Source organism: Meriones unguiculatus, chromosome 6 (genome assembly GCF_030254825.1).
Source record: "Meriones unguiculatus strain TT.TT164.6M chromosome 6, Bangor_MerUng_6.1, whole genome shotgun sequence".
Classification (NCBI taxonomy): Eukaryota; Metazoa; Chordata; class Mammalia; order Rodentia; family Muridae; genus Meriones; species Meriones unguiculatus.
This window is the reverse complement of record NC_083354.1, coordinates 55,524,302-55,552,061: the sequence shown is the minus strand read 5'-3', so window position 1 is coordinate 55,552,061 and position 27,760 is coordinate 55,524,302. Positions and strand designations below refer to the sequence as shown.

Genomic DNA, 27,760 nt, shown 5'->3' with positions numbered 1-27,760 from the left:
CCTTCACCAGGGCCAGCTCTGTCATGCTGCCCCGGTGAGGGATGGGAGTGGCTCTGCTCAGCCCTCAGCCATCTGCGTGGTCCCAGCGGCAGCACAGACCAGGGCTGTCTTCATGGCCTTTGGTGGTAACATTGGGGCCTGAACCCAGACACAGTCCCCTCAACAGCACTGGTCAGGACTTCACCACATCCTTAGGTGGACACTCAGACTACTCACATCAGGCCAGCTTTCTCTATCTAATGACCTCAGGGCTAACTTTCCCACCTGCCACAGGTGGCAAGAGGGTGGGGGTGGGGAGGGCATCTATCCCTCGCCCATACTACCACATGGCAGATGAGGGTTCATTAATCCTTAGTAGGGGCCCTGATACAGTAGGAGTTCAGTAAAATATACATATTAAGCAATGGGATCTGGTGGGAGAATCTGTATTTGGTAGCCAGGTTGGGGCCCTTGGACTTTCCTCTTTACAGATCCTATGGTCATACCCTACTGGCAAGTGTTCACTAATACTTAGTGTAGTCAGTCTGGTTAAGATTCAGTTCTTACTCCGCAAAGCTACAGTGTTTTATCTCCAGCTCATGGCGGATCTATGCAATAGTGCAATCCAGAGAATGGTGCCAGCCTCAAGTTTTCAGGGGTACTCCATTACTTCTCTTTGGACTGTCTAGAGCAATGGTTCTGGCTCCCAATCTGTGGGTCACAACCCCTTTGGGAGTCAAAAGACCCTTTCCCTGGGAAATATCTGCATATCAGATATTTCATTATGATTCATGACAGTAAGGAAATTACAGTTACGAATTAGCAACAAAAATAATTTTATGGTTGGGGTTCATCACATCATGGGAAACTTTATTAAAGGGTCACAGGTTATCAGTAGAGTGGAAAACACTGAAGCCGCCCTTCATGGGACACATTGTGGTGGCTGAAATCCCCAGCATTGAAATCAGACCATCTCAGTTCAAGCCTAAGCACCCTGCTTGATTTGCCATGTTAACCAGGTGACCGCATCATCCTGCGTTCGGTTTTCTCAGGTGTAAATGGATAGTGCTGACCTTATAGGCTCAACTGCAGGTGAAGTTAATTAAAACATGTGAAGAGGCAGAAACTGTAAACAAATGCTTCCCATCTCTGCCTTCATGAGCAAAGTAAGCAGCTCCCTGAGAATGCGAAGAGCTCTGAATAGCCCACATTTCTTTTTTTTTTTTTAATTTTATTTATCCTCCAAAGTGTCCGTACACCATTGTTGTTATCCCACCTGATGAACAACGTACCGAGGGATAGACAGTTTTAATAATACCCTACAATAATCATATAGCTTGAATGTGATAGTCACTGTTCAAATTCAAGTCTGTCTGAAATATCCTCTTAAGGAGGTAGGTCTCTCAGGAGAGTTAAAAGCACCTGTATCACTGTTGAAATTGTTTAGTTCTAATAGCTAATATTCAGCCATTTTTTTTTTTAGCCATGCTCACAACCACAGCACAATTTTCAAAAACTAAACTACAAGTTCATGTGAGGATTTCAGCATCTGTTTAGAGATTGGACGGTCTGCAGTTTCCAAGGGCTAATACTGATTTTTAGATTGTATTGGTTTGTAGGCAAAATTTGCTGTGCCTGCCACATTTGTCTTTTTTTTTTTTTAAACATCCTTGAAGCTTACCTTATTTTCCATGGCATATGCTATTAAATGTTCTGTTGACCGTTTGTTTGGTGGATGGATTGTGATATTCACTGAAGGTACCGCTCAGAGCTGAGAGATTATAGTGACCATGAGTTGGCAGAATTGTGTTTATGCATGGTCCATATCCAGAAAGCACATAAGAATGTCCTCTGAGTTAGCAAGGGTTTACACAGGATCCAGCGTGATGTTTGAAGGTCTTCTGTTTCTCTTTTACAGGTTAATTATGTATGGCTTTGTGAAGGCCATGGTGTATGCTGGCCAGCTGAAGAGCGGAGACTTCCATTTCACTGACTGTTTATTTTTTGGTTCACTGATGTCTGCTACAGATCCCGGTAACTGTTCAAATAATGCATCTCTTTCTTTGACGAGTCAAACATTTAAATTGAAGGTTTCTCCACAGGCCGTCATCTAGTCTGCCTGGTAATAATTCTTCATTCCTCATCACAGGCTGTTGGCACATCTGTAAGTGAATTAAATAAAAACTCGGGAAAGAAAAGGAAAAGAAATAGGTGATATCAGACAGCTCCTGAGAAATTGGTCAGAAAGCAATCTTCGTAGTGGGATTTTTTAAAGCTGTTATTGCTTCTCTCAAATTTAGAGCCATTCTGAGCTGTTGTCCTTAAGTTTGTCTCTATCCAACATATCTTCTTTCAAAAAGGATCTGTTAAATTAGGTAGCTTAAAGACACTTTAAAAATTGTTTATTACGGAACTGATAAAACACATCAAAGATAGGAATCAGAGTAAAGAGAACTGCCCTTTAGTCGTCAAATACGAGCAAATGGAGACATCAACGCTGATTTGTTATGACTGTATTGCATTAAAATGAATTTCAGGCATCATATTTGGTACCTAAATACCCTAAAAGTGACTGTTGTTGCCTTTAAAAAGACCTACAACTGTTCACGATCATGATTTAATAACAAGAAACCTCTAGTCACTGTTTAAATATCCTCAGTTCACTTCTTACTGGCATTGTTGGTTTGTTAGTAGTTTATACAAATCATATCCAAAGAGAACACGTAATGTGTTGCTGTCTGCTGACTTTTGTTTAAACTTAAGATCCTCTCAACATGCTGCGCTATATTTATTTGTTGTTTAGGAAAATAAAGAAAAATAAGTGATTGTTTTACGAGGAAACTGAACGCGGTTCCTTGAAATGTTCCTTATGTGTGCCCAATGTTTCTTATGGTTAAAACTAGAGGCTTAATCAGAATCAGGCTCAACTTTTTTCTACCATGATTTCTTCAAAAATGGTGCTGGGAGCATCCCATCAGAAAGCAAGTGCTGATTGGTGATTCTGCTGTCAGCTTAATCCATCAAATCCATGAATTGCCTCTCTAGCAAAGACTACCACAATGTCCCTGAGCGTGAACAAAATGGATTTCTTATGTGATACAATGAAAGAGAATGCTCACTAAAGGTGTCCTGGCTAATTTTATGTCAGCTTGACACAAGCTGACATTAGAGATAAGACAACTGGAAAAAAAAAAAAGTCTTGATACCATTGGGCTGTAGGCAGGCCGGCCTGTAGAACATTTGCTTAGTGATTGGTGGGGGTGGGCCCAGGAAAATGTTGATGGGGCTGCTTCTAGGCTGGTGGTCCTGGATTCTATAAGAAAACAGGAGAAGCCATGAAGAACAAGCGAGCAAGCAGCACTCCTCCATGGCCTCCAGGTTCCGGCCCTGTTTGGTGACTTCCTTTGGTTATGAACGGTATATGGAAGCATGAGCCAAACAGTCCCTATCCTCCTCAAGTTGCTTTGCTCATAGTATTTCACTACAGCAGTAGCAACCCTAACTAGATAGCAGAGAATCAAGGGATATCTCAGATGGTGTGAGAGAGAAAGACTTTTGATAGGATGTGTGTTTGTATTTGTGATGTTTAGAGAAGGTTTTAGGGGGTCAGGATTTGACTCTCTATCATATGTGTCAGGAAGTAAAAGTAATCATGTGATTACCCACTTGATTAAGTCTTGAAAGAGCTAAGATCAGATTAAGCCTAATCTATGATTGGCAAAGAAGCCATTTCCCTCTGCATGGTTAGAATAGGGGATGTTCCATAGGTTTGGCTTCGACAATGCGCGTTATTTATTTTTAGGGATGATTGTGTAGTCTTGTTTTTGTTCTGCTCCACCCTGCTTAAGACAGAGTGACCTTGTCTGAGGTTGTGCTGTGGATGGTAGCACCCAACACCTCCTGACCAGCAGTGCTGGCATCAAATGGCTTAAGGCAGCACCCTCACAGACCTCAGAATTTAACAGTGAACCCACCTAATTCATAGACACAGACAGCTCTGTAGATTACTGTTTCCTGTCTACCCACTGGCTGTCCCAGTTCCCACTGACGGTCGCTACTTCCTCCAGTCCAGTCTCCTCAAAGGAGTTTCCCAGTTCAACTACTTGAGCACGCCATGGTCTCATATAAACAAGAGCCAAGCAGGACAAGTGATTGATAATTTCTTCTAACTTACTAATTTTCGAAAATAATGTGCTGTTTCCATGGCATTCTTTACATGTTACCACTAAGACAGGTTCTTAAAATACATCTTTCTGGATGCATGGATTTTAACGTAACTGCTACCTTTCAGTCTGTGCTGGTTACTCTTTTTATGATTAAAACACTCCATTTTCACAAGCAGGGGGGGAATCTTCATGTTTGTCCTGTATTCTTTTGACATGACCCTATGGTCTCTGATAAACTTCTTGCATTTGGGTAGGCCTAATGTTCCATCCTTGTCATCTATAACTTCTGTCCTTCCATTTAAAAATTAGCCATCTCTCCAAGGAGCCTTGGATCTTTCAAGAAGAAAATTTGTTTAAGAATCAGTTTTGCAACTAAGTGTTTTCATTGCTATTGGATAGGTCGCTCTTTTAAGACCGTCTATATTTAAGCAAAGTTATACCAAAAATACATTTTAATATTTTCAGCTTGGTTTTAAGATCAGTGAAATTTTATTGTACTTTGAGTTTCAATTTGCATTTGTATTTTTCTTCTCCCTCTTTTTTCTTCCTCCTACTGCATTAATGTAATTTTTACTTGCTTAAAATATATGTTCTCAAAATTATCTCACATACATTATTGCTAAAAATATAACAACTAAAAATACCTTCAGATTTCATGTGGTTATTTTTAGGCTTTGAGTATACCCCACTTGGGATGCAGTTAAAAGTTGTTCGGATTTTAAAATCACTTGAAGTTATTCCAATGTGTGGCTAAGCCCCAGGTCCATCATGATAATGTTCTTTTGTTTCACTGAGCTTTTTCTGTTTTGTTTTAAAATTAGATAAAAGCCTCAAGTATTCAAAATGAAAAAAACATGGCGGGGTGGGGATGGAGAACCTAGTTGCTATCCTGTCCCCTCTGCCCTAACTTGAGATATTTTGGTAGTTGTAGGGTTAAATTTCCATTTTTAAATTTAGTCATACATCCAAACATAAAAACCCTCCGGTATACACTATGGTATATTGGCTCTTTGTTTTCGTTTTGTTTAATTTACAGCATTTTAGATGTTGGCAGCATCTAAAGATCTTTCTCCCTTTTACAGCCATAGAATAGGCCACTATTTAGCCAACCTCTTATTAACGGGTATTTGACGGTGCTTTCTTTGCTTTTTTTGATGGTGCTTTCTTTGCTTTTAAATGAGTAATGGTGCTGCAATTAACATCTCTTAAATTAACAGCTTTTCATGTGTTTCCAGTGTGTCTTTGAGACTGATTTCTAGAAATAGATCTAGAAATAAATATTCCTAGATACTGAAATTCTCCCCTGAACCATGTACCAGTTTGCATTCATGTTACTGATCTGTGGAGGTTCATTTTCCTCACAGGCATGCCAAGGCAAACTTAGGATCCCCCATGGGTTAGGAGATTTACATCTCCCCGTGGTCTGCCCAATCATTTCTCTTATGAGTTAGACTGAACATTTATTTACATGTTGAGGGAACATAAGTTTTCTTCTTCTTCTTTTTTTTTTTTTTTTTTTTCTTTTTCTTTTTTTGAACTCTGGTTTGGAGCATATGGTGTATATGAGGAAATCAGAGATCCATGTGGCGTAAAAAGATAGACTGCTCCAGCCCCAGGGTGAGGGATAACTTGGCTCTATCATCACTGCTGAGAGATTTACATTGCATTTTTCAGAATGATTCCACACTGTATCACATGCCCCAGGGAAATGCCGTGCTGGCTTGGCAACAGCTTGAAGCATAAGCTCAAGACAAAAGATTTCATCCCCACTGATTTTCTAGCTAGTTAGGGCTATGCTCTTCAGCAAAACACGAACACTCTGCCTTTCGGTGTTGGGTCAAATTTCAGGTCACTTTTACCCAAATACGCGTATTGCAGAGCATTTGGATTGCACATAACCGCATCCACTGTTTGCTGGTCTCAGAAGCGTGTTTACTGCTACACCCTCAGCGTGCTGAATTCTGACTGACTTGGCTGTCTCCGGGCACATACGAATTGTGCTCCTTCTGTTACTGGCGATATTCCCAAGGTTATGTTGAAACTACCCAGAAAAGTGACTGAAATGGGGTGGGGTGGGGGGAGGATGCAGCCTAATAAATGGTTATTTACCTGTCTTGGGGGATGGCACTGGAGAAAAGTCCTTTAAAATCTAACGTTGGAGGCCAGCCAGGAGGGGAACCCAGGCCACCGAGTCCACCTTCCGTGTCCGCCGTGTGGCAGCTATGCGACTTTTGTGCAGCCGCTTCAGTTCCTTAGATTTCACGGGTTCTTGCAGGCGGAAGATTGGCAATCTCCCGCCTTCCCACCTCAGATGAAGACACTGCTTCTTCATCTGTAAAATGGAAAGTTCCAACCACGGCTCGCATGCCCTTCCACCCCTAACGGTGCGAGATTCTTATTTCTGTGAGTTTTCTTTTAAAATAAACTTTAGTGGTTTTTTTTTTTTTTTTTTTTTTTTTTTTTTTTTTTAAGGAAATGTAAAATCAACCCAAAGCCAGTCGGCTGGATAGTTTGGGGTTCCGGCCCCATTCGGCAAAATGCAGCCATGATTTCACACAGCAGAAAGCTTGTGGCACAAAAGCCCCGGGCTCTCCCTCCTTTACCTAGAGCTAATTGTTATATTAAAACACATTGAACCCACTCTCTGCTAAATTGGTGTAATTTAACATCTTCAATAACCTTAAAATACTTAGTTAACCTTACCCCACAATTATTCATTTATTGCCTAAATTCTCATGACTCACTAATTTTTGAAAGGGAACCTGTGTTCTCCAGGCCTGACGTTTCTTGGCCTTCTTTAAATGAATCCTTTCCCGTTTAGCTGCATCCGAGCCAGGGGTTATTACCCGCCCTTATGCATCTGTTAGAGAAACACCTTCAGACTTTAATTCTTCCTACTGCTTCAGACTCTCTCTGGCTAGTTTTGACTTACTCCAACTAGCAAATCTCCTAGTTGAGCTAGGTTGATTTGACCACAGTTTAACAAATTTTGCCTCAGTGATGAGCCCCTTCCTGCTGCTGGGACAGCGAATGTATACCTAGGGACAGACCCTGAAAGGGACAGCGCAGGCTAGACATCAAGGCTCAGGAATGCCCATGCAAATATGTGAGTCGGCTTTTTCTTTGGGTAAATTCTGAGTAAGGGGATCAAAAAGATGGGACAAGAACAAAGAAAATTAAATGCAGTAGCAACAGGCTCAGCATGGGGAATGAAGGTCTGCCTTAATAATCCTGCTTTGAGATAGTCAAGGCTGAGAAGATTCCTCTACTGCTCTCTCTCTCTCTCTCTCTCCCTGGCTCTTCTTGCACTGACTTGGGACCATTTGGTAAATTCAGAATACCCAAGATTATGATTTTGACTAAGAAGATCTCAATGCCCTTTCTGGTGTGGTAGGTAAGGTAGAAGAGAAGTCTTTAAGGATCGTGAAGACACACGGAATCCCCAGCAGAGCCACACCCCTTGAGCATGGCTGGTCACTTGTGTTGTCACCTTTGAAGTAGTGTTAGCTTTGTCCACACCCTCATCCTAATTGCCTCTGAATCCTGGCTCCTCAATCTATTTATCTCAACAGCAGTTACCACTACCAATCAGTTATTTTTATTGATCTATTTATTTATGGTCTGTTCCCTAAGTAGGAAGGCTTTTCACCTATCTTTTAAAGCTAATATGTCTACTGTCTAGAATAGTGGGGTTTCAATAGATCAATGACTATGTTTGTGGAAGAAACTATAAGAGCCAAGTCTGGAGCGTTGAAAGGAAATCTCCTCTGCATCTGAAATGTGTAGGTCACTGTCAGTAATCAGATGTCTCATGCCCTGGAAGGGACAGGGACATGAGTTACAGTAGGCCAAACTCCAGGTACATAGCAGAACACCCAACAAATGGCTCATCAAACTATTGTTTTCTGTGCTCTACGAAAAACAACGAAAATGTGTGCCTTTTCAAGCCACGTAGGTAGAATTCCTCTCTCCCTGTTCACTAGGAAGTTAGGTTAATACTTTACTGAGAAAACCAAGCCATGGTTTATGGACCTGAGGAAAATGTCATAATGATGTCGGTATTTTAGGTTGGAAGTTATTCACAGTAATGGCTTCCTTTGGGAAAAGGGAGGGGCTCCACACATTACACCATGTGATAAGTAATTACCCAGAGAATTCTAGAAACTCATCCTGGCATTTGACAGGACTGATACTTCCTGCAAGATCTATAGAAAATTGCTCGTTCAAGCACGTGTGATCTTTGCGCTTTTTGCACACCATCAATTTTTCTATTTCTTCTTTGGATTCAAATATCTTCATTTTGTATGCTGCAGCTGCTCTGAGACTCAAATACAGCTGCCGTACTCTGAGCTCTAGAGGTATGAGTTCAGGACTCAAAAACTCTGACTTCATAGACTCAGCTGTTTCTCCATAGAGAGCTGTTTCAGGCTCTCTTGGCTTTGGATCAGATTTAGCTTAAGGTGGAAGTCTACAGTCTTGTGTGTTAGCTTACCAAAACCACCTGACTGCTAGGCACTTAGAAGTGACAGGCTCAGTCAATGCATACTATCGCATAAATGTGCCCTTTGTTTCAAAGACTTAATATAAAAAAGTATCTCAATAATTTTTATAATAATAAAATAAGGTTGTTTCTATGGTACTAGAGACAGAACCTTAAGCTTGCTAGGCAGGTGCTGTGTCCTAAATTATACCCATCGAACATAGTCTTTAGCATTAATTACAAGTTGAAATATTACTCATCTGATAACAGGTTAGTAAAATATGCTACTAAAATTAATCCCACCTGTTTATTTTTACTTTTTCAATATGGCCACTAAACAATTTAAAATTATGTTCTGTACACTGTTGGTCATTGTTTCAACAGAGCAATGTCAAAGAGGAGTGTTGTATACCAAATACATGATCCTTAATTAAAACAGCACAATAACTTAAAGTTAAATGAAAGAATCAGGCATGTTTACACATCGTGGTGGTTTGAATAAGAATGTCCCCATAGGCTCAAAGAATTGAATACTTGGTTATTAGGGAATGATATTATTTGACAGGGATTAGGAGGTGTGAGTTTGTTGGAGTAGGTGTGGCCTTCTAGGAGGAAGTGTGTCACTGGGGGTGGGCTTTGAGGTTTAAAATACTCAAGCTACACCCAGTGGTGTGCTCTCTCTCTTTCTTCCTGCTGCCTGAGGACCTGAATGTAAACCTCTCAGGCCACTTCTCCACCACCAGGTCTGCCTGTGCGGTGCCATGCTTCCTGCCATTCGGATACTGGACTAAACCTCTAAATGGCCAGCCTGATTGAATGTTTTCCCTTATAAGAGTTGCTGTGGTCATAGTGTCTCTTCATAGCAATAGAATGTTAACTGAGACACAGCGTACTAGGTGAATTATGGCATTTCTTGAAACACAGATAATTTACATTTTATGAACTTGAACTAATACATTTAAAATTTTCTTTCCAAAAATCTCTTTTCCGGTCTCCTTTTTCCACCATAATGCATAATGACCCATAAACTGATTTATACCCGTGCTTCAGAAGCAAAGCAAAGAGAGAAGGAACAATTTAAATATCATAAATGTGCTTTCTAACCTGTGAATACTGCAGCTTCTGACTTGGGGAGAGGCAGCTTCAATAATCTCCAGCCCAAGGGTTCAACTGCTCCTCTTCCCAGCAGAACATAAATAAAAGGCTCAACAACCTTGGATGCTGAATAACTATTATTGTTTTTTTTTTTAAATACATTTTGTCACAAACTCAGCAAATCTGACAACCTATGTTACTCCCTTCTCAAAGTATGTCAAGACAGTTGATGTTTCTAAGTTGGATAAACTCAATATCAGAAATAAATGTTTATGTAAAAGAAGTCAATGGAGACTACCCATGCAGTCAGTTGGAAATATATAGCCCATAACTCTTTTCATGAAGTTTAGAGTTTAAAACTTGCTGGTGTACTTTATTGGTTCAGTTCTCCAATTAAGCAAGGAAAAGCACAGAATTCAATACAATTCATTTTATTTGTCATTGTCATTGCTGAATGACGTCTAGTGACTAAATCTGAGAAAGCACCTACAGAAGATGCCTTAGAATATGAAGGGCTTGCTGCTCTGGACTGCCTAAGATGCATAATAATAATGTTGATTATTGTTTGAGAGCAGTCTATGGGTGTGACAGGCTCATATCTAAGGCTCATGCATTCTGTCTGAGCTATACGAGCCTCCGTTTCTTCACTTATAAAATGAGGTAAGACTTACTTAAGGGTCTGCCTTTGAGAGTAAATGAGCTGATAGATGTTTTCAGGGTTGTCGTTATTTTGTGATGACACTGAGTTGAAGGTGGCATGTTGCTGTCAGTGTAACACAACTCAGGTGTGCACATTCTTGCTTGTTTTTCTGGCAACAGTACTGAACTCTTCATCCTTCATGGGCTCTCCTCCGGATGGGTGCTTTCCTTTGAGGGCTGCATGATAAAAGCAGGAAGCACAATATGTAAAATGTGGTGATTTTACTTTAAGAAGCAAATAACACTTTCACTTCTGTTTCCGCTGGTAGAAGATAATGATTCTTAAAATTCGATTTAGATATTGTCATTAAATTTAGATATTGCCATTAAATTTAAATAGTGTCATTTTACTCCTAAGTATCTAAAATCATGTGCAAGCATGAACAAGAGCCATTATCTTGCGAAAAGTTTCAAAAACCTCACAAAGACTTGCAAATAGTTTCAGAATCCACTCCTGTCGCCAAATAATCTGTTCACTTGCAGAGAGATAAACACACTGTTCTGTCTGTAATCAAAACCCAAGAGGGGCCCACAGGTGCCATGTAGGTATCACACCCACTCCCCGCCTTCTCTCTTAGTCCAGAGCCATGCCCCCTGATGCTATCATGTCTTTTGTGCTGTTGTTGAAGAAATGAGGTCACTTCTATGGGAGGAACCTCATTCTAGACTGAACAGTGTACTCCCTGCCAAGCCACTGTTTCTCTCAGTTTCTCTAAGGGACAGCTTCCTCACCCAGGCTTGTCTGCCACAAGTGTGACCTATGACCTGTGTATGTTAATTCCATTAGGGATTGCAAACTGACAATGTATGGTTTTTTTTTTCTAATTCTGCCCTTTCTTCCAAATCTATAATTATTTCTGCAACAAAAACTATCTCATGTACTTATTCTAAGCCATTCCTTATCTATCAAAAAGGATTATACAGACATTCTCTGGACTATTGTTCAAGAGAAGAATCCATAAACAAACTTCCATGATAAACATGTATTAAACTTAACCACAGTGCCACCATTTGCACCTAAAATACTAAGAGCAATTTTTGTGGTAGGTGAAGTAATGGCCCTGCAAACCCCTAATCCCTAGAACCTATAAACATGACTACATTAACTCTCTTGGCTCAAGAGACATTAGCATATGTAATTAAGTTAAGAACCTTGGGTTGAGGAAATTACCCTTTCTGATCATGTGGAACCCTCCAAACTGAAGACCCCTCCCTGGATTTGATTGGAGGAAGCTGTAGTTATGAAAAGGAGGCATAGAAAGATATACGTGATCCAAGGAATATAGGCAAATGCTGCCAGCTAGAATGCTCAAGGAAACTGGTTGTCGCCTGAAGCCTTGGGTTACTTTTCTAGGATTCCGACAAAAACAATAGAAAAGGATAAGCTTACTTTGGCTTATAGTGTGCTGTGGCACATAGCAGCAGATGTGCCGGGCAGCTGGCCACATCATGTCCCCAGGCCTGTGGGACTGGAAGTGGGGCTTGGCTGTAAAATCTGAAGGCTTGCTCAGGTTATCTGCTTCTACCAGAGAGGTTCCATCTTCTGCAGACTCTACAACCTCCCACCATCAGCTCGAGACCAAGGGTTCAAATACCTGAGACTATGAGAGACAGTTCATATTCAAAACTCCAGCAAGGACTATAGCCATGCTTTAATTTTATCCTGCTGTGGTTTGTGTTGAATCTACCTATAGAACTAAAAGATGCTAAATTTATGTTGTTTAAGGATACTAAAGTTTCAGTTAGATAGGGTAAAAATATAGTACTAATGCAATGCTTAAATAGTAACAATATGTAATTGGGTTGAAAATTTCCAAACTGCTCCTAAACTTACTATGGTTACTTTCTTTGATCAAGAATCCAGACAATGTGTCCTCAATCCTTTTAGAAATAAATTAAAATAATAAAATTTGAGGTTTTTTTTTTCTAAAAAGAGACTTTAAGGATCATGTAATCTAACATTTTTACTTATAGAGAACAAACACAGGCTCAGAGATGGGTAATTTGGCTCTACAACAAACATTTGCAAAACTGGCATTACTAACTGGAAGAGAAGCCATGCCTATAATCCATCACTTGGGAGACGAGGCAAGATGATCCAAAATCCGTGAGTAACCTGGGCTGCTTAGCAAATTCCAGTGTGGCCTGGGCTACCTCATGAGATCTTGTATTTTTTTTTTTTTAAAAAAGTTCATATTTGTGAGGAAACTTAGACTCACCATGAAAACAGCCTTGAGGATATCTATGAGTGTTCAGGGCGTTTCCAGCTGGGCAAGGAAGACCTCCCTGAATGTGTGCCACTCTTCCAGGGCCTGGCCTAAATAGAGAGGGACCCAAGCACCAGCACTTGCCTCTCTCTATTTCTTGACCGTTTATACAATGTGACTAGCTGCCACATTTTCCTGCCATTATGACTTTTCTGTCATGATGAACTGATCCTCAAACTGTGAGCCAAAACAGACCCTTTGTTATGTTGGTTGTGTGAAATATTTTGCCACAGCCAGAAGCAATATAACAATATTACAATTAGTCTAGAGGGATCCTGAGGGTCAGCAGCAGATTCTGGGAGATGGCTTACTCTACCTTATGTTACTCCGTTTATCATTATATGATTTTCCTAAACTCTTGGTTCCTAGGAGTTCTGGGAAAGTCATAAGCTCTGTGCTGTTCCTGTAGAAGGAGCCTTCTGTATCATGAAGAAAGTGAGGATCAAGATACCTATCCTTGTAGAGGAGGCTTCACATGGGAACTAGAACATCATAAATGTTAGAAAAGTGTGTGTTGTAAATCTGTGCCTTTTGGACCTTCGTGATAGGAAGGGTTCCGAGGTTGCTGTAGACCTCATGTTAATAAACTTGACCTCCTTGGTTCCTTGGTAGTATGGTGGCTTCTGTCTGGTGCCTAAGGGCTAACCATACTACCTCAGCACTGCCGCTTACGGAACTGCGAACACAGGGGGCAGTCCCATACTCTGAAGCTCCAGGAAACTAACAAAGACAACAAAAGCACAAGATTTCTTAGCAGCCTAAGAGAGGAAGATTATTCCAAACAAGTTGCATATACCCCAAGGCACCAGTGACGTCTAGAGTTAGAAGACAAATACAGTGCTCTGGGAAGAGAGGTTAAAAAGAACGAATGTAGATGTGACCTGTGATTTTTCCAAGTAACAACTGAATGGAAAAGTAATATCACCCATTGTAATAAAATCCTGAGTTAGTGGCAGGTTTTATAGAAGAAAAACTGAAAAGTAAAAAAAGGAAATTTAAACATTTGTTTATATGTGTGTGTGTGTGTGTGTGTGTGTGTGTGTGTGTGTGTATACCACATGTGTGCAGGTATCTGTTTCTTCCAGATGAGGGCATCAGATCTGATGGAGCTAGAGTTACAGACAGTTGTGAGCTGCCCAATATGGGTGTTAGGAAGTGGACTCAGGCCTGCTGGAGGAGAAGCAAGCACTCTTAGCACCATAAAATAACATTTTAAAATATGTAAATCAAGAAGATAAAATAAGCAACTGGACAGCTAAGTCAAGAGTTGTCACATATAAAAAATATGAGAGCCAGCATAGGAAAAAGTAAAAAACAAATAGTAAGTATGCAAACTAAGCATTGTTTTTTTTTTTTTTTTTTGTTGTTGTTGTTGTTTTGGTCTGGCTGGATTAAAAAGTCTCAGCCCTATATATTAAATCCATTTGAGCCCATCCAGTTTCAGACAGGATTGATGAGAAATTCTTTTATTTTTTCCCTGAACCTTACATTTTTTTTATTAACTACACTTTATTCACTTTGTATCCAAGCTGTATCCCCCTCCCGCATTCCCTTCTAATCCTGCCCTCCTTCTCTCATCTCCTGCCACGTACCCCCCCCCAGTCCACTGATAGGAGAGGTCTGCCTCCCCTTCCCCCCCTTCCCTCTGACCCTAGCCTATCAGGTCTCATCAGGACTGGCTGTATTGTCTTCCTCTGCTAACCCATTAGCGGATGGTAATCAAAGAGCCAGCCACTGAGTTCATGTCGGAGACAGTCCCTGTTCTCATTACTAGGGAACCCACTTGGACACTGAGCTACCTGCCATGGGCTACATCTGTGTAGGGGTTCTAGGTTATCTCCATGCATGGTTCTTGGTTGGAGTATTGGTCTCAGAAAAAAAAGAAAAAAACCTGGTCCCAGATTTTTTTTATTCTCTTGCTGTCCTTGTGAAGCTCCTGTCCCTTCCAGGTTCCTCTATCTCCCTCTTTTTACATAAGAGTCCCTGCACTCTGGCCAAAGTTTGGCTATGAGTCTCAGCATCTGCTTTGATACCCTGCTGGGTAGAGTCTTTCAGAGGCGCTCTGTGGTAGGCTCCTGTCTTGTTCCCTGTTTTCTTCCTCTTCAGATGTCCATAAAGTATATGTCCAGGCAGCCATTTTAAACTATGCAGAAGAAGAGAAAACTAGGTGGGACAATAACATACAAATGTAAAAGATGGGGGGAGGGAATCCATTTTTGATGGGTATCTTAAATTGTCAACTTGACACAGTCTTGAATCCACCTCAGAAGAGAGGCAATCAAGAACTGTTTTTACTGTGTTTGTGTGATATGACCAGCCAACTCTAGTTCTTGAGCCAACTCTAGTTCTTCCAGCAAAAATGGACTATATACCTGGAATTGTGAGTTAAAAATTAGCCCCTTCTCCCCTAAGTCACATTTTGTCTGGGTATTTTATCACCTCAAAAATGATACTAGGACACCATTAGACTTCCCCTTTGTAATATCTGGTATTGGAAGACAGAGCATGCATGCCATATTGTAGTTGTTAAATGTATGTTTACAAATTCAGGAAAGCAGGAAGAATCTGATTAAATGGTAATTATGTTGGGTGCCCTCAATGAACTCTTTTTAAATTAGCTATAATAGAGAAATAAAAAGTAATGGATTGAATAAAGTAATTAATCAACACGATAGATGAGATATTTAATAAATCTTTACCTCCCTAATGAAAAACTGCTTTTTGTTAATCAACAGAAAATTTCAAAACTTGGCTGTGGATTTTACCACAAAGGGACATCAACAGATTCTAAAAAGAATGAAGGATTTGCTAGCAACATTCTCTCATCAGATTGATGGGAAAGCAAAGGAAACAATAGAATCCTTTTGAAAAATTAAAAGAAATCAAGAGGAAAGTATTTAATGTCTAGGATATAAAGCAAAGGGGGAGCTTGAACCACACCTAATGCACAATCAGATAAACTTTTGTGGTGTTAAATATATTTGTTATTGAAGAAGACTATAAAAGGTTTTAAAACTTGATATAGAAGATGAGATAAAGAAAACTCAAATAAACTTAAAAAATTGAGAAAGGGGGAATTAATAAAAACAAATATCCTGAATAATGAAATAGAAAATAAAAACAGCAACAACAAACAAACAGATAAGTATGTTCAGGATTAGCTCAGTGAGCAACTGGAAGGACAGATGTAATATACATGAGCTTCACTGGAGACAGAGAAACCAGCAATTACAAACATCCCCTAGTGGACAGGAGTCAGATCTTCAGATAGCACAATGCCCAAAATAATATTCCAGGCAACTTACAAGAAAAGAACTTTAACCACAACAAAATTACAGCGAACTTCCCTGGGATCAAATTCAAATAAAAATCTGGAACAAAAATTAGAAAGATGACAAAATGTCTGTCACTGAAAAGGCACCACAATCAGATGGTTTCATAGATGAACTGTGCCTCGTGTTGAAAAACAAAGACCCCTAACAAGACTTTAACTATTGCAAGTAATTTAGAGGCATGAAAGCATCCCGATGCCAAAATCAAACTACTAAAAAAAGAAACACGGCAGAAAGTTGCAACCTACCCCACTCAGACTTGTAAATACTAGAGTTAGAAATAAATTACTTGCAAATAAAAGCTAGCACTGTTAGTTGTAAAAATTCAGAGAAAACTACTGCACGCTCCATGGCCAATCTCTACCTTTTCTCAGAGGGGCCCATTAGTAACTGTTAATAAAACAAATAGATGCATCAGAAGGATATTAATGTTATGTGGACTGAAGATACAGTTCAGAGGAAAACACCTGCCCACCATGAAGAAGACCATGGGTTCAATCTCCAGGACCCTAAAAGCAGACAAACCGAAAGGCCCACTAAACTAAGCTCTGCACTGTATGGGTGTAAGAGTGGCCAGTCCTCATAAAATCTACTAACTTCGTCTACTTCATAAGTATGGTAAAGAGGACACAACATCGGATGCATTAGTGAGATAGAGGCATTTGAAACCATGCAACAACATTAAAGATGAATTACAGGTTAGAAAAATATGAATTAAAGATAATTTAATGTAACTCAAAGTATTCACCATGATCTAATAGATATCATCTTAAATAGCAGCTTGAAATAATTTTAAGATGTATTTGTATCCAACTTTGTTCAAAGCAATAGCTATAAAAGAAGTATAGGGAATAAGATAGAACTCTAGTGCTTTGGATTATCAACAGCTCTTACTCCTGGGTAAGAAGAGAAAGTGGCCCAGAGAACTAAGTTGGAGGAAGCTTGCAGTGTTTGTCAGTATAGGGGAAACTTCTATTCAATGCAGTGAAAATCAAGATGTAAACATCAAAATTTCCCCTTCTGCCTTTCCTCTGATCTCTCTTTGGACTCTCTACTGAACAGAAACTGGAAGCTAGGGTCTGGAGACTTGCTGTCATCATGTGGTCAGTTTTCTATGTCAGAGAACAAGGAGATAGAGATGGATGAGAATCTGGAGGGACAGATGTAAGACAGTGGCATAGTGTTCCAGAGACTGAAATGGGCTGAGGGGGTATAGGGCAAAAGTCATATTCAGTAGAAATCAAGAAAAGAAATTATCTTTTTTGTTAATACTACACTCTATAAAACAACTATTAAATGTAACATTTTGTTGCCTAGATACAAGATAAATATACAAAACCCATTAGCTTTAAGATTTTTTTTTAACTGGGCCTGGTAATGAAAACCTGTCATCCTATCTACTCAAAATGAAAAACAAAGAGCTAAGGAAATAGTTATTTCCTAGTGTGCAAAAAGTTCTGGGTTCAAGCCCAAAAATAGCACAATACAGTGTCTACAAAATCAGCAGATACTTGGGGTTATAACACAACAAGTGATAGAATTATTGACAAATGAAGAAATAAGTACTACAATGGAAGTTTGAATTAGGGACTCCTTTCACTTGCTACTAAATGTTTTTTACACAGACTGTTTTTCAATAACAGAGTCCTCAACAAGCTATGTCATCCCTGTTAGTCTTCATGTCTTATTCCAAACATGCTAATGTCAGTCTTTGTATAACAATCTTTTTGAAATCTTGTATACCTGGAAATATTTTACTTATGCCATCTTATTATAACAGCTATTTTATTAGATAAAAAAATTGTGCATTGAAAGTTACTTTTCTTCTCTATTGCTTTAAGTTTAAATATTTGAAGTTTAAGTAGGTATCTCTTTGCATCTTTAGTTAAATTACCATTTATGACTCCTGTTATCTAGATATTGTGCCCCTATTTCTTGCCTCCTGTCTCTCAATATTTTAAAATGTATTCTTGTGCCTTAAATCTTTCTGCTTCCATCTGGTAGAGCTCCATGGATAAATTTTCCATTTACCTAACTCCCTTCTTCAGCGCTATCTATTTATCTACCATTCTCCATTATCCTAGTTTCTTCTGTGTTCTTTTTCCTAACTCTTAATTTTGTTTGAGATTGATGTGTGCATGGGGGGGGGGGGAGGAAGAGCGCATGCATGCAAGCATGCATGCATAACTCAGTGCACAAGTGAAGTGAAGGTCAGAAGACAGCTTGCAGGAGTCAGCTTAGTCCTTCTACCATGTGAGTCCCAGGGACTGACTCTAGTGACAGGTGCCTTTACCAACTGTGCCATCTCACTGACAGTGCAAGTTTTGTCCCTTGTATCTCCTCTCATTTATTTTTATTTCCTCATATTTTTTAGTAATTTAATAATTATTAAATAATTTAATAGTAAAACTCTGATAAAAGTATTTTAATACTGTTTCTGCTTGTTGCTTTTCTGTGTTGTCACAACCCCCATGGCTCCTCTGAATTTATCAACAATTAAACCGACAATATGTACTGGGTCAACAAGACTGCACCTGATCATTTCACTTGTGAACATTTCTTTAGCCCAGTTATCTGGGGTAATTGGCTTTCAGGAGACACACGGATCAGTTTTCCTCAAGTCTAGAGGGGTGGATAGGCATCTGACATTGAGAGGGCAGGGATGCTGCTAAGTTTCGATGATGCAGAGGACAGCCATCTGTAATAGATATTTACCTTGTGTCCAAAGGTTGAGAAGCCCTGTGCCAGCTATCCGTATAGCACAGGATTTAGACCTTAGGAGAAAACAGCATTGCAGGCTGCTGGTGTGAGACTTGTAAATGAAGAGAGTTGTCAGAGTCTATTTAGACTCCAGATTTTTTTTGTAATGCCCTGATCTGACTCCAGTGAACACGTGCCCAAGTGCCTGGCTAGCTGTGTGTGCTTCATGCAGCAGGGAGCCAAGCAATGCTTATGCCAAGGAAATGCAAGTTGAAAATGCAGAAATTCAGTGAACTTAGATGTTTTTGTTTCTTGATTTTTCTTTTCTCTGCCCCAATCACTCCCACCTCTAATTGCCTGCTCTTTATTGCACAGATATCCCAAACAACCTCCCTTCTCCCTAAGAGAAGGCTTTTGCTGTTATTCTTGTTCGTTCTATTTACATTTCTCTATAGACTTCTCCATCATTGGTTTTGGTGATAAGCTAGTAACATATTCTAATACTTTTCATAAAATGTCACCTTCTCCCAAATTAATAAATATACTCCCAACGAAAGCATAGTACTTTCAGAGTAAAAATGGATAAAATTATCTTAAGGTTTATAACGTTAAATAAAGTAGAAGAGGACATGAATAAGAAGATACAAAATATCATAAAAATGTATTGTAATCAATCAAGATGGCAATGGCCCAGAATAGAAAAAAAAAAAAGATGATTAAGAAAAATACCCTAGAATAAATGAGAATTGGAAAAAAAATAAAAACATGACAGATTAACTAAATGCCATTTGCACAACTGATTGGCTATACTTTTAGAAGATGGTATTTATAAAAATATACTTGAATTAAAAGATAATAATCAAGTAAAAACTTCACAGAAATTTATAAACCTATTTTGATAAATTATGAATAGCAATTGGCCTTCATAAAAATGGAATCATAATTTATAAAAATACCTATTTAAAAAAACTTTAAATGGGAAAAGATACTGTAAACAAAATCAATGGACAGGCAACATATTGGGAGAAGCAATTTACAAGCAGATGATGAGTTCTTACTCTCTCTTGGCAGGGATAATCTGGCAATACATAACATAAACATGGACACAGACTTAGACCAGGCAATTTGTAAATGATCAAATCTACTTGGCCACAGACATGAGAACTTGTTCAGGTTTGAGGGAAGTCATAGAAATGTACAATAAAACAACAGCGTACAATTTGCCTTCACAGTTTGGCAGCAGTTGTAACACCAACTAACAGTTGCTGTTGGCACTGATACAGGGAGAGTGGACTTCTGCACATTTCCAGTGGAAACTCAGACCATGCCGAGACTTTTAGAAAGCAACTGGCATCATTTTTAGTAACTTCAAACACAAAGGCCCTCCTGACCCAGCAAGGTGACTTCCGGAAGTCTAATCTAAAAAACTACAAAAACAGACAAAAAATCCACTAGGTCTTTTTTTTTTTAATTCTTTATTTATTACACTTTATTCACTTTGTATCCCCCCCCTTTGGTTCTCTCCCTCCTCCCCTCCCAATCCCTCCCTTTCTCCACCCTCTGCATGCATGCCCTTCCCCAAGTCCACTGATGGGGAGGTCTTCTTTTCCTTCCTTCTGATCCTAGTCAATTAGGTCTCATCAGGAGTGGCTGCATAGTCTTCTTCTGTGGCCTGGTAATGCTGCTTCCCCCTCAGGGGGAGATAATTAAAGAGCAGGCCAATCAGTTCATGTCAGAGACAGTCCCTGTTCCTGTTACAATGGAACTCATTTGGATACCGAACTGCCATGGGCTACATCTGAGCAGGGGTCCTAGGTTATCTCCATGCATGGTCCTTGGTTGGAATAGCAGTCTCAGGAAAGACCCCTGTGCTCAGATTTTTGGTTCTGTTGCTCTCCTTGTGGGGTTCCTGTCCTCTCCAGATCTTACTGTTTCCCACCTCTTTCATAAGATTCCCTGCACTCTGCCCAAAGGTTGCCCATAAGTCTCAGCATCTGCATTGATAGTCTGCAGGGCAGAGCCTGTCAGAGGTCCTCTGTGCCACTAGGTCTTAGGTGTTTGTGAACAGACAAGGATGTTTACTGTGATATTCTTAACAGGATGGATTGTAGAGATTGTAGAACTCCTACAGAACAACATCGGAGCCATTAAAAGGATAAATTAGAGCTCTTCCTGATGACTTGAAAATTTCCTAAGGGATATTTTTCACTCTGTAAATTAGATGCATAAAAGTGTTTATAAAATAATTCAAAGTTTTTTAATTGATCTCATAACCCTCCTGTATGTATCGGGAGGTAACTAGCTCCTATGCCTGTCTTCATGTATTCTATATACCTAACTTGGACCTTGATCAGGACTCATGAAGTACAACCATGCATACTGCTTTTCCCCCCTCTCTTTATCACTCTCCTTAAAAACATCCTGGAGGACCCAAAAGTACACGATGCATGTCCTGACCAGCAAGCGACCCACAGCGTGTAGACTGGATCAAAAAGAAGCTAAATTACATGCTGCTCTTGAGAAACTGAATTTGGAAACACGGTTATAAAGCTTAGCAGCAGGAACAAAGGTTAAAAGGACTAAAACGAGAGATGCCTTGAGTATATTTGGAATCAGACAAACCATGGCAAACTGAAGTCATGAGGGGCCACAAACTAAGGGTGCTGAGGAAGGCGGTTGGTAGAGCGTGAGCGGAACAGCAGTGATGCAATTGGGCAACGGCCATCTGTCCCATGGGACGAAAAACAAGGGGCCAGGCCCTCGCGCTTACCTATGCGTTCAGCCACTCCTGGGTTTGTGTGCATCCCTAAAGTAGGTCCGGTAGATAAAAACCTGAGGTGTTTCAGGTGGCAGCAGAGACTTGTGCCGGTAACGAGCACCTCCAATCCCATGTAATAATGCAAAATATCAATCTTATTTAAGGGGTGACTTGAATCACGTGCTTCCCCACTTGATGACCTTTGGGAAGAGGAATAGAAAGGACCATCTTTCTCATATGCCTTAGTTACCACCCCCTGTATATAGTTTCTGACTTCTCCAAGGTGGGGAAAGTGATGAGGAACCGTTTTATGTGATTGACATAAGCTACCCTCAGAGCACCGAGATAGCCCTCTGCCTGTGAGATTTTTTCCAGTGAGACTCAAACATCTTTCCACTGTTTGCATCCCCAAACTCCTGGGGGACATCTTATGTTGCCTATTGGGCTAGATGTGGTTCCTTTCCAAAGCCTTGAGATGAGGGTCTGAGATTCCCAGGCAACCCACATGAGCATTAGAGTTTCACGTGAGAGCCTCAGGTCACCATCAGCAGAAGCCCCTTTACAAATCTCAACCTCCAGGGGGAGCTAAGGCCTTGGGAGCCTATCACTGGCTTACTGTGGGTGAGAGGTGAAAGAGCCACGCAACTAGAAAAGAGGATAAAGGCTAAAAAAAAAAAAACCCAAAAACCACATGATGGAAATGCGCCTCTGTTCCTCTATTTCAGATTCTGATTTAACAGCTGTTGCAAATGTGTGTGGTGATTATTATAAAGAGAAGTTTAGTGCCAAGAGAACCTGGTGGGACATATGCTGGACCATAAAGTTGGGAAGAGAGAGAAGATAAGAGGTTTCCTTAGAAGGATATGGGAGAGGGTATCAAAAATAAAAAAAAAATACTGTTAAAGCTAGTGAATACACAGTGGATTTGTTATGATAACATCTGTGTGTGTGTGTGTAAGCCTGTGTGCTTGTAAGGAAAACCACATAGAGACTTAAGCCATCATTTTTATAGTATGTTAGTAAACTGTAATGGAAAAGCTCTTAAAATGCAATATGATGTTATGCATGTCATGAAATTTAAAACAAAATCAGCAAATTCGCATGTGACATATAAGTCACACATCTTCGCTTCCTTCAGCAGCTAGCATGTGCTAAGAATACAAATTGCCTGATGAAGCCCCGAGCTCCGGATGTGGGCTTTCGCGAGGAGACTAGTGGCTCCCATTAACTGAATTTAGAAAACTCATGGTGGCATTATCCTGTCTGGAGACAAAATTAAATGCATGGGTTATAATTCATTTACTGAAATTAGATGCCAAAAGTCTTATGGATCCAAAGTCAAAGTCTTTTTGTTCATGTTTAGCTGGACCAGCCCCTACTTGACACATGTCATGGACTGGTGCTATTTTTTTTTTCTTTTTGAGAGTTAAGAGACTCCAGGTCTCATGCTATTCTTGCTTCAAGTACACAGGGCAAAGTCAAGCTGGCTGCTTAACCTTTCCAGGCCTTATTTTCTTTGTGTATTCCTAGAGCAATGGGATGGTGGCTAAGATCACCTCCTGTGCAAAACAGTGTTCCATTTTTAAATACCTAAGAATCCCCCAGGGCAGTGTGTAAAAAGATTCCTGGGTCCTGGCTCAGGAAATCCTGATTCAGTAGGTGTAGAGTTGGTCCCAGTGTTCCATTTCTGACAGGTGTCCGTGAATAATGATGGTGTCGGTCCACAGAGCTGACAAACCTAGGACTTGAAGAATGAAATATATGCTTTTCTGAGTAAAAGTGGTAAGTTGTAAAGTGAAGTAAGCTCAATGTTCGTATCCCCACTGAAATAAATACCTGTGCCAGCCCTTGTCGGACATGTGTACAGTTTGAAGTGAATCACAGTTTTTTTCTTACTAGAACTGTAACAGAGGTAGATTTTTTCCATATCAGTTTTCTCCTAAGATAATGTGACCTAAAGTCTTGGTCTCCAGGAGCTTGGTATATGGAGAAAGCTAGGCAGCGTACATAGCTCAGTGATGGAGTACTTGCCTGGCACTCACGAGGCCCTGTTTATATCCCCAGTACTGCCAAACAAATAAATGAAAATGAAGAAATTGATAAGTAAATCAAGACGTATAAAAAGTGTCGCTGACAATGTCTGGTTCTATGTACAGTAGGTGAAAGAATTTTGCTGTGAGTGAAGGGGTTATACAGTGAAAGGGGTTGTATTGTGAGTGGAGAGGTAATACTGTGAGTGGAGGGCTTCGCAGTGAGTGGAGGGTTTCACAGTGAGTGGAGGGTTTCACAGTGAGTGGAGGGCTTGTGCTATGAGCTGAGGTAGGCCCAGCCTGCATGGTGGAGGAAGACCGCAGCTCACTGCCTTAAATTCTTAGAACTTCTGTTGCACATTCTTGAACAGGCCCTGTCAAAATAAGACAAAATCAAACAAAACCTATTTTTCTCTTTCTTCCAGAGCTGTTGCCAGATCGAATAAGATGTGTTGTTGAAAATCATTTATAAATTGCTACGTTTTCCATAAGTTCTAAAGTGAAACTTAAAAAATCATCTCTCCTTGGACATTTAACTGGCTCTTCAGATACCCCTCCCACAGCACATTAGTTGTTTGTTACTGCACGCGAAATTGCCAGAAGTCCATTCTCAACAAAGTGGCCACAAGAAAGAGCCTGCTTCCTCACATTCACCTCTTGGCATTACCCGCTTCCGTAGTAAACCCCAAGTATAAAGACATAGAAAGGAAAAAATAAATAAACAATTATAGCTACGTGCTATGGAATCTCTCCTTTTACATACTTGTGTGTACTCAAAGATTCTGAATTCATAGCAATTGCTGGGTGTGCGGGGCTGTCCCTGTTGTCCCGTCCACCAATTACTGTGGCTATCGCAGCTTCTGTGTTGGGCTTTGTTTGGTGCTATCTGGATCATGGATGCTCTAGTAGACTAATAACTGGGCACTTTTATTTCACACCACTAATGTTTTTCCATCCCATCTTGCAATGCCCATATATTATAAAGCCCCATTCAGGCCCATTTTTGGGCTGCTCCCTCACTACTGTTTAAGTCATTTCCACTGCTCCTCTCATTAAGGATGCTTTTTCTTTGTAATCTGACTGCTAGTCCACACCCTGAGCCACTGTCTGCAGTTCAACCCATAGGATGTGCATCTCCATCCTCCCCAGAGCCCATGGACACAGAACCTGGGTTCTCATCTTGAGCTCCTTAATGTGGAATTTCCTCTTGAAACAAATTCTCCAACTTGAAAATATGATTATTAATATTATTGTTTCCATATCATATTCAGAAGCACTAGAGAGACGTGCGCATGTGAATATTCATCTTTTCCAGTTACTAACACTTCGAGGAAGAGTCGTCCAAAATGAAAGGCATTTCCATACTCTGCATTTACAAGTCAAAGTTTCCCCTTAACATTTAAGTAGCAGGAAAACAAAATTTAAAAGAGCCCGTTCCGTCCTTTAACGTTTGCCGTAGTGTAACTGTTTCAAAGGCCCATGAGCTATCTTACCTTTGATCACAACGATAATCTGAAGACCCTGTCTATTTGGGGTTACTATGGTTACGCTGCACGGGTGATGTGTGAGCTGCACTGCTGTTTTGATAAAAATAGGTATTAACTACCAGCCACGGTGCTTCTCATTTCGCAGCGGCTCTTGCAGAAAACGCAGCAGCATATTTAAAGGGGGGCGTGGGGGTGGGGAGGAGCATCTCCGAGGCAGCGCGAAGGAACATCTGCATAAATAATGGTGATTGGTCATGTGTATAAAAATATTTTTAATTAAATTCCTTCTAATTAAACAGGGCATTTTGCTGAATCCCTCTCTGTTATTTGCACCAAGCTTAGCCTTGAGGAAGATGGCTGATTAACAGACCCAAGAACCTATAATTAAAAGCAGAACTGTTATTTTTGGAGAAAAGCCTCTTCAGTAGGGGTGACTTAATTGGGCTGTCTCTCATCATTTCTCATATCTCATTGAACTCCTCAGTTAAAGTCTTCATATTTTTTTTTCAGACATCGGAGAAATGATTAGTAACATTGGCATTGTCGTAACCCAGAGAGATTTTATTTTTGATTTGTGTTTTTCCTTTGGTTTCTTTGCTCATGCTCTTGGGTCATTGTTGTATCTCACTATTTGATTGTGTTCTTCATTTATTTGTTTTGTCAGAGAACCTGTCATTCTTTTCTATATCATATTATATATTGATTTTTTTTTGTCACCTTCTGGCCCTCTCTGCCTCTGTATTTCCGAGTGTCAAGTAGACAGACAGTTGGCTACTCATCTTTGGTTTTAGTATCCTACCTTACTGAACAACTTTTTATTCAACGAAAATAAACCAACAAGATGCAATTGACAAAGGAGTTTTTTTTTTTTCAGTATCACAATTAACATGGAGAACAAAGACAATATTCAATTAACATCTGCGGTCTGCTAAGTAGCATACGACTCTGCTAAGGCAGGTGTGATATCCATGTCCTCAAGAATCAAATACAAATTATATAAAGTTCATGGAGCTGAATTTTCTCTCTGGTCACAGAGGAGAAACACAGGTGACTCTATTTTCAGCATATTTCAGCAAGGGAACACTTTATTGAGACTGAGGGAGAGGGAGGACAGGGATAAGAAAATTTTTCATGTACTTTCCTTGAACTCCAAGGGGGGTGATATTGCATCTCATAGGAAGTCTAAGCACATTAGCCTACAGCATTTCCCCCTGAAGCCATCAGGCTTCCGAGATAGCACCAGCGGACCGGCCAATTTCTCTGTGTGATCTGCTGCAAGTCTGCACAGTGTTATTTAACGGCACTCGAATGCATTTCCTCGCTCTATCCAATTCCGTGTTAAGCACACTGTGATAGCATCAGTTTAAAAGCCTCTATATAAACCTTAGTCTATAAAACACCCTCATATAAACCCAGATTCTATTCTCGACCAAATTTACTCAGAAATAAAAATACCAGCTTGGATTTATATCGTGTATCTCTTTCAAAGAACTCAAATAGCTTCCATACACACGGTGTTTCCGTTCATTTCACATCATTGTCTCAGGGAGAGAAGAGCCACGTTTTAGTTAGATAATTGAAGTGCAAAGAAATCTGAAGATTTCACAGCCAGCCAGTGAGAACTAGACTCAAGTGCCAGAATTTGTATTGCCTTAAGTTTTTACACTGTTGAGGGACACTAACCCTCTGTGAGCAAAATGTCTTAACCCACTTCAGCTCACTCACTTTCAGCTAGATGAAAATCAGTGATGTTTCTACTCTGCCCATGAAAACCGCATCCCGCATGAGTCAGCATGCAGAAGAAGCATCCCAAAGCTGATAAACACAAACGTAAAAGTTCTGTCTGGATTTTTCTACACAGAGAGTCTGTCGTCTACTGATAACGGTCTGGAACTGTGTGCACAAATAACTGATGATATTTTGATTCAACTGATCCCACCGCCACCATGACCAGGTGGTTTTGCCCATTCCAAGAAGCAGAGGCTCTAAAAACATCACTGCTCACAGGCAGCAGCAGCAGCGTCAAAGACAGAGGGCACTTCCTGTATTCTTGGTCCCAATACTACTGCTATTTCTCAAAACAAACCAGTGCTGTACCAATGAACTTTTAAAAGAAAATGACACTCAGTAGTCAAGAGTCAAACTCTCATTGTACTATTGATTTCATTCAGTAGACATTTAATAAGCAGCTACTAGGTAGCAGGTACTGAGAATGGGTCCGCTGCAGCTGGTGATAAGGTAGACAGATGGTAGGCCTCAAGATGCTCAAGCCTGCAGAGGAATGTAGTTCCAGCCACTGGCGATGAGTTTAAAAGACAAAGCAGCACTCCAGCGGCTTTGTAAACACATGGGGCCTGGAGGCTCTATGCTTGTCAGATTGCCTAAAGCTCCCTCACCAAAAGCCAACACCGTCCTTTTTGACAACATGCGAGTGGAACCAGAAGCCCTGTTCCTCATCTGTAAGAGACAGGACTATGGTGAGCAGTGGGTTTCATTCCCATCCGTGGGCCACAAACATCATGACCTGCTCAGCATTAGCAAAGGACTCCTGGGCTCAGTACTTCAGGGATCAAGGCTAGACAGACAGCGGAGAAGGAAGGAGGGGAGAACTGTCTGTCTAGCCTTGATCCCTAGCGTTATTCATGAATAACGCTCAGCATTCGGCCTACTGCACTTGAAGCTCAGTTACTCTATAAACCACCCCCTTGATCCGAGCACCACAGCCAGGCTCCTTCTGTGTAATATAGGAGGCTGTGAGGGAACCACG

General features: G+C 40.3%; 1 protein-coding gene across 2 annotated transcripts in view; it reads left to right on the top strand.

The window, feature by feature from the left end:
• The window catches only part of Slc9a9 (solute carrier family 9 member A9), a 540,735-nt gene that overhangs the window by 143,816 nt on the left and 369,159 nt on the right, over positions 1–27,760 (top strand). For both annotated transcript variants that reach the window (XM_060385517.1, XM_060385518.1), the window contains exon 5: positions 1,898–2,013. In XM_060385517.1, the coding sequence (XP_060241500.1) occupies positions 1,898–2,013 (116 nt within the window). The remainder of the gene's footprint in view (positions 1–1,897; positions 2,014–27,760) is intronic.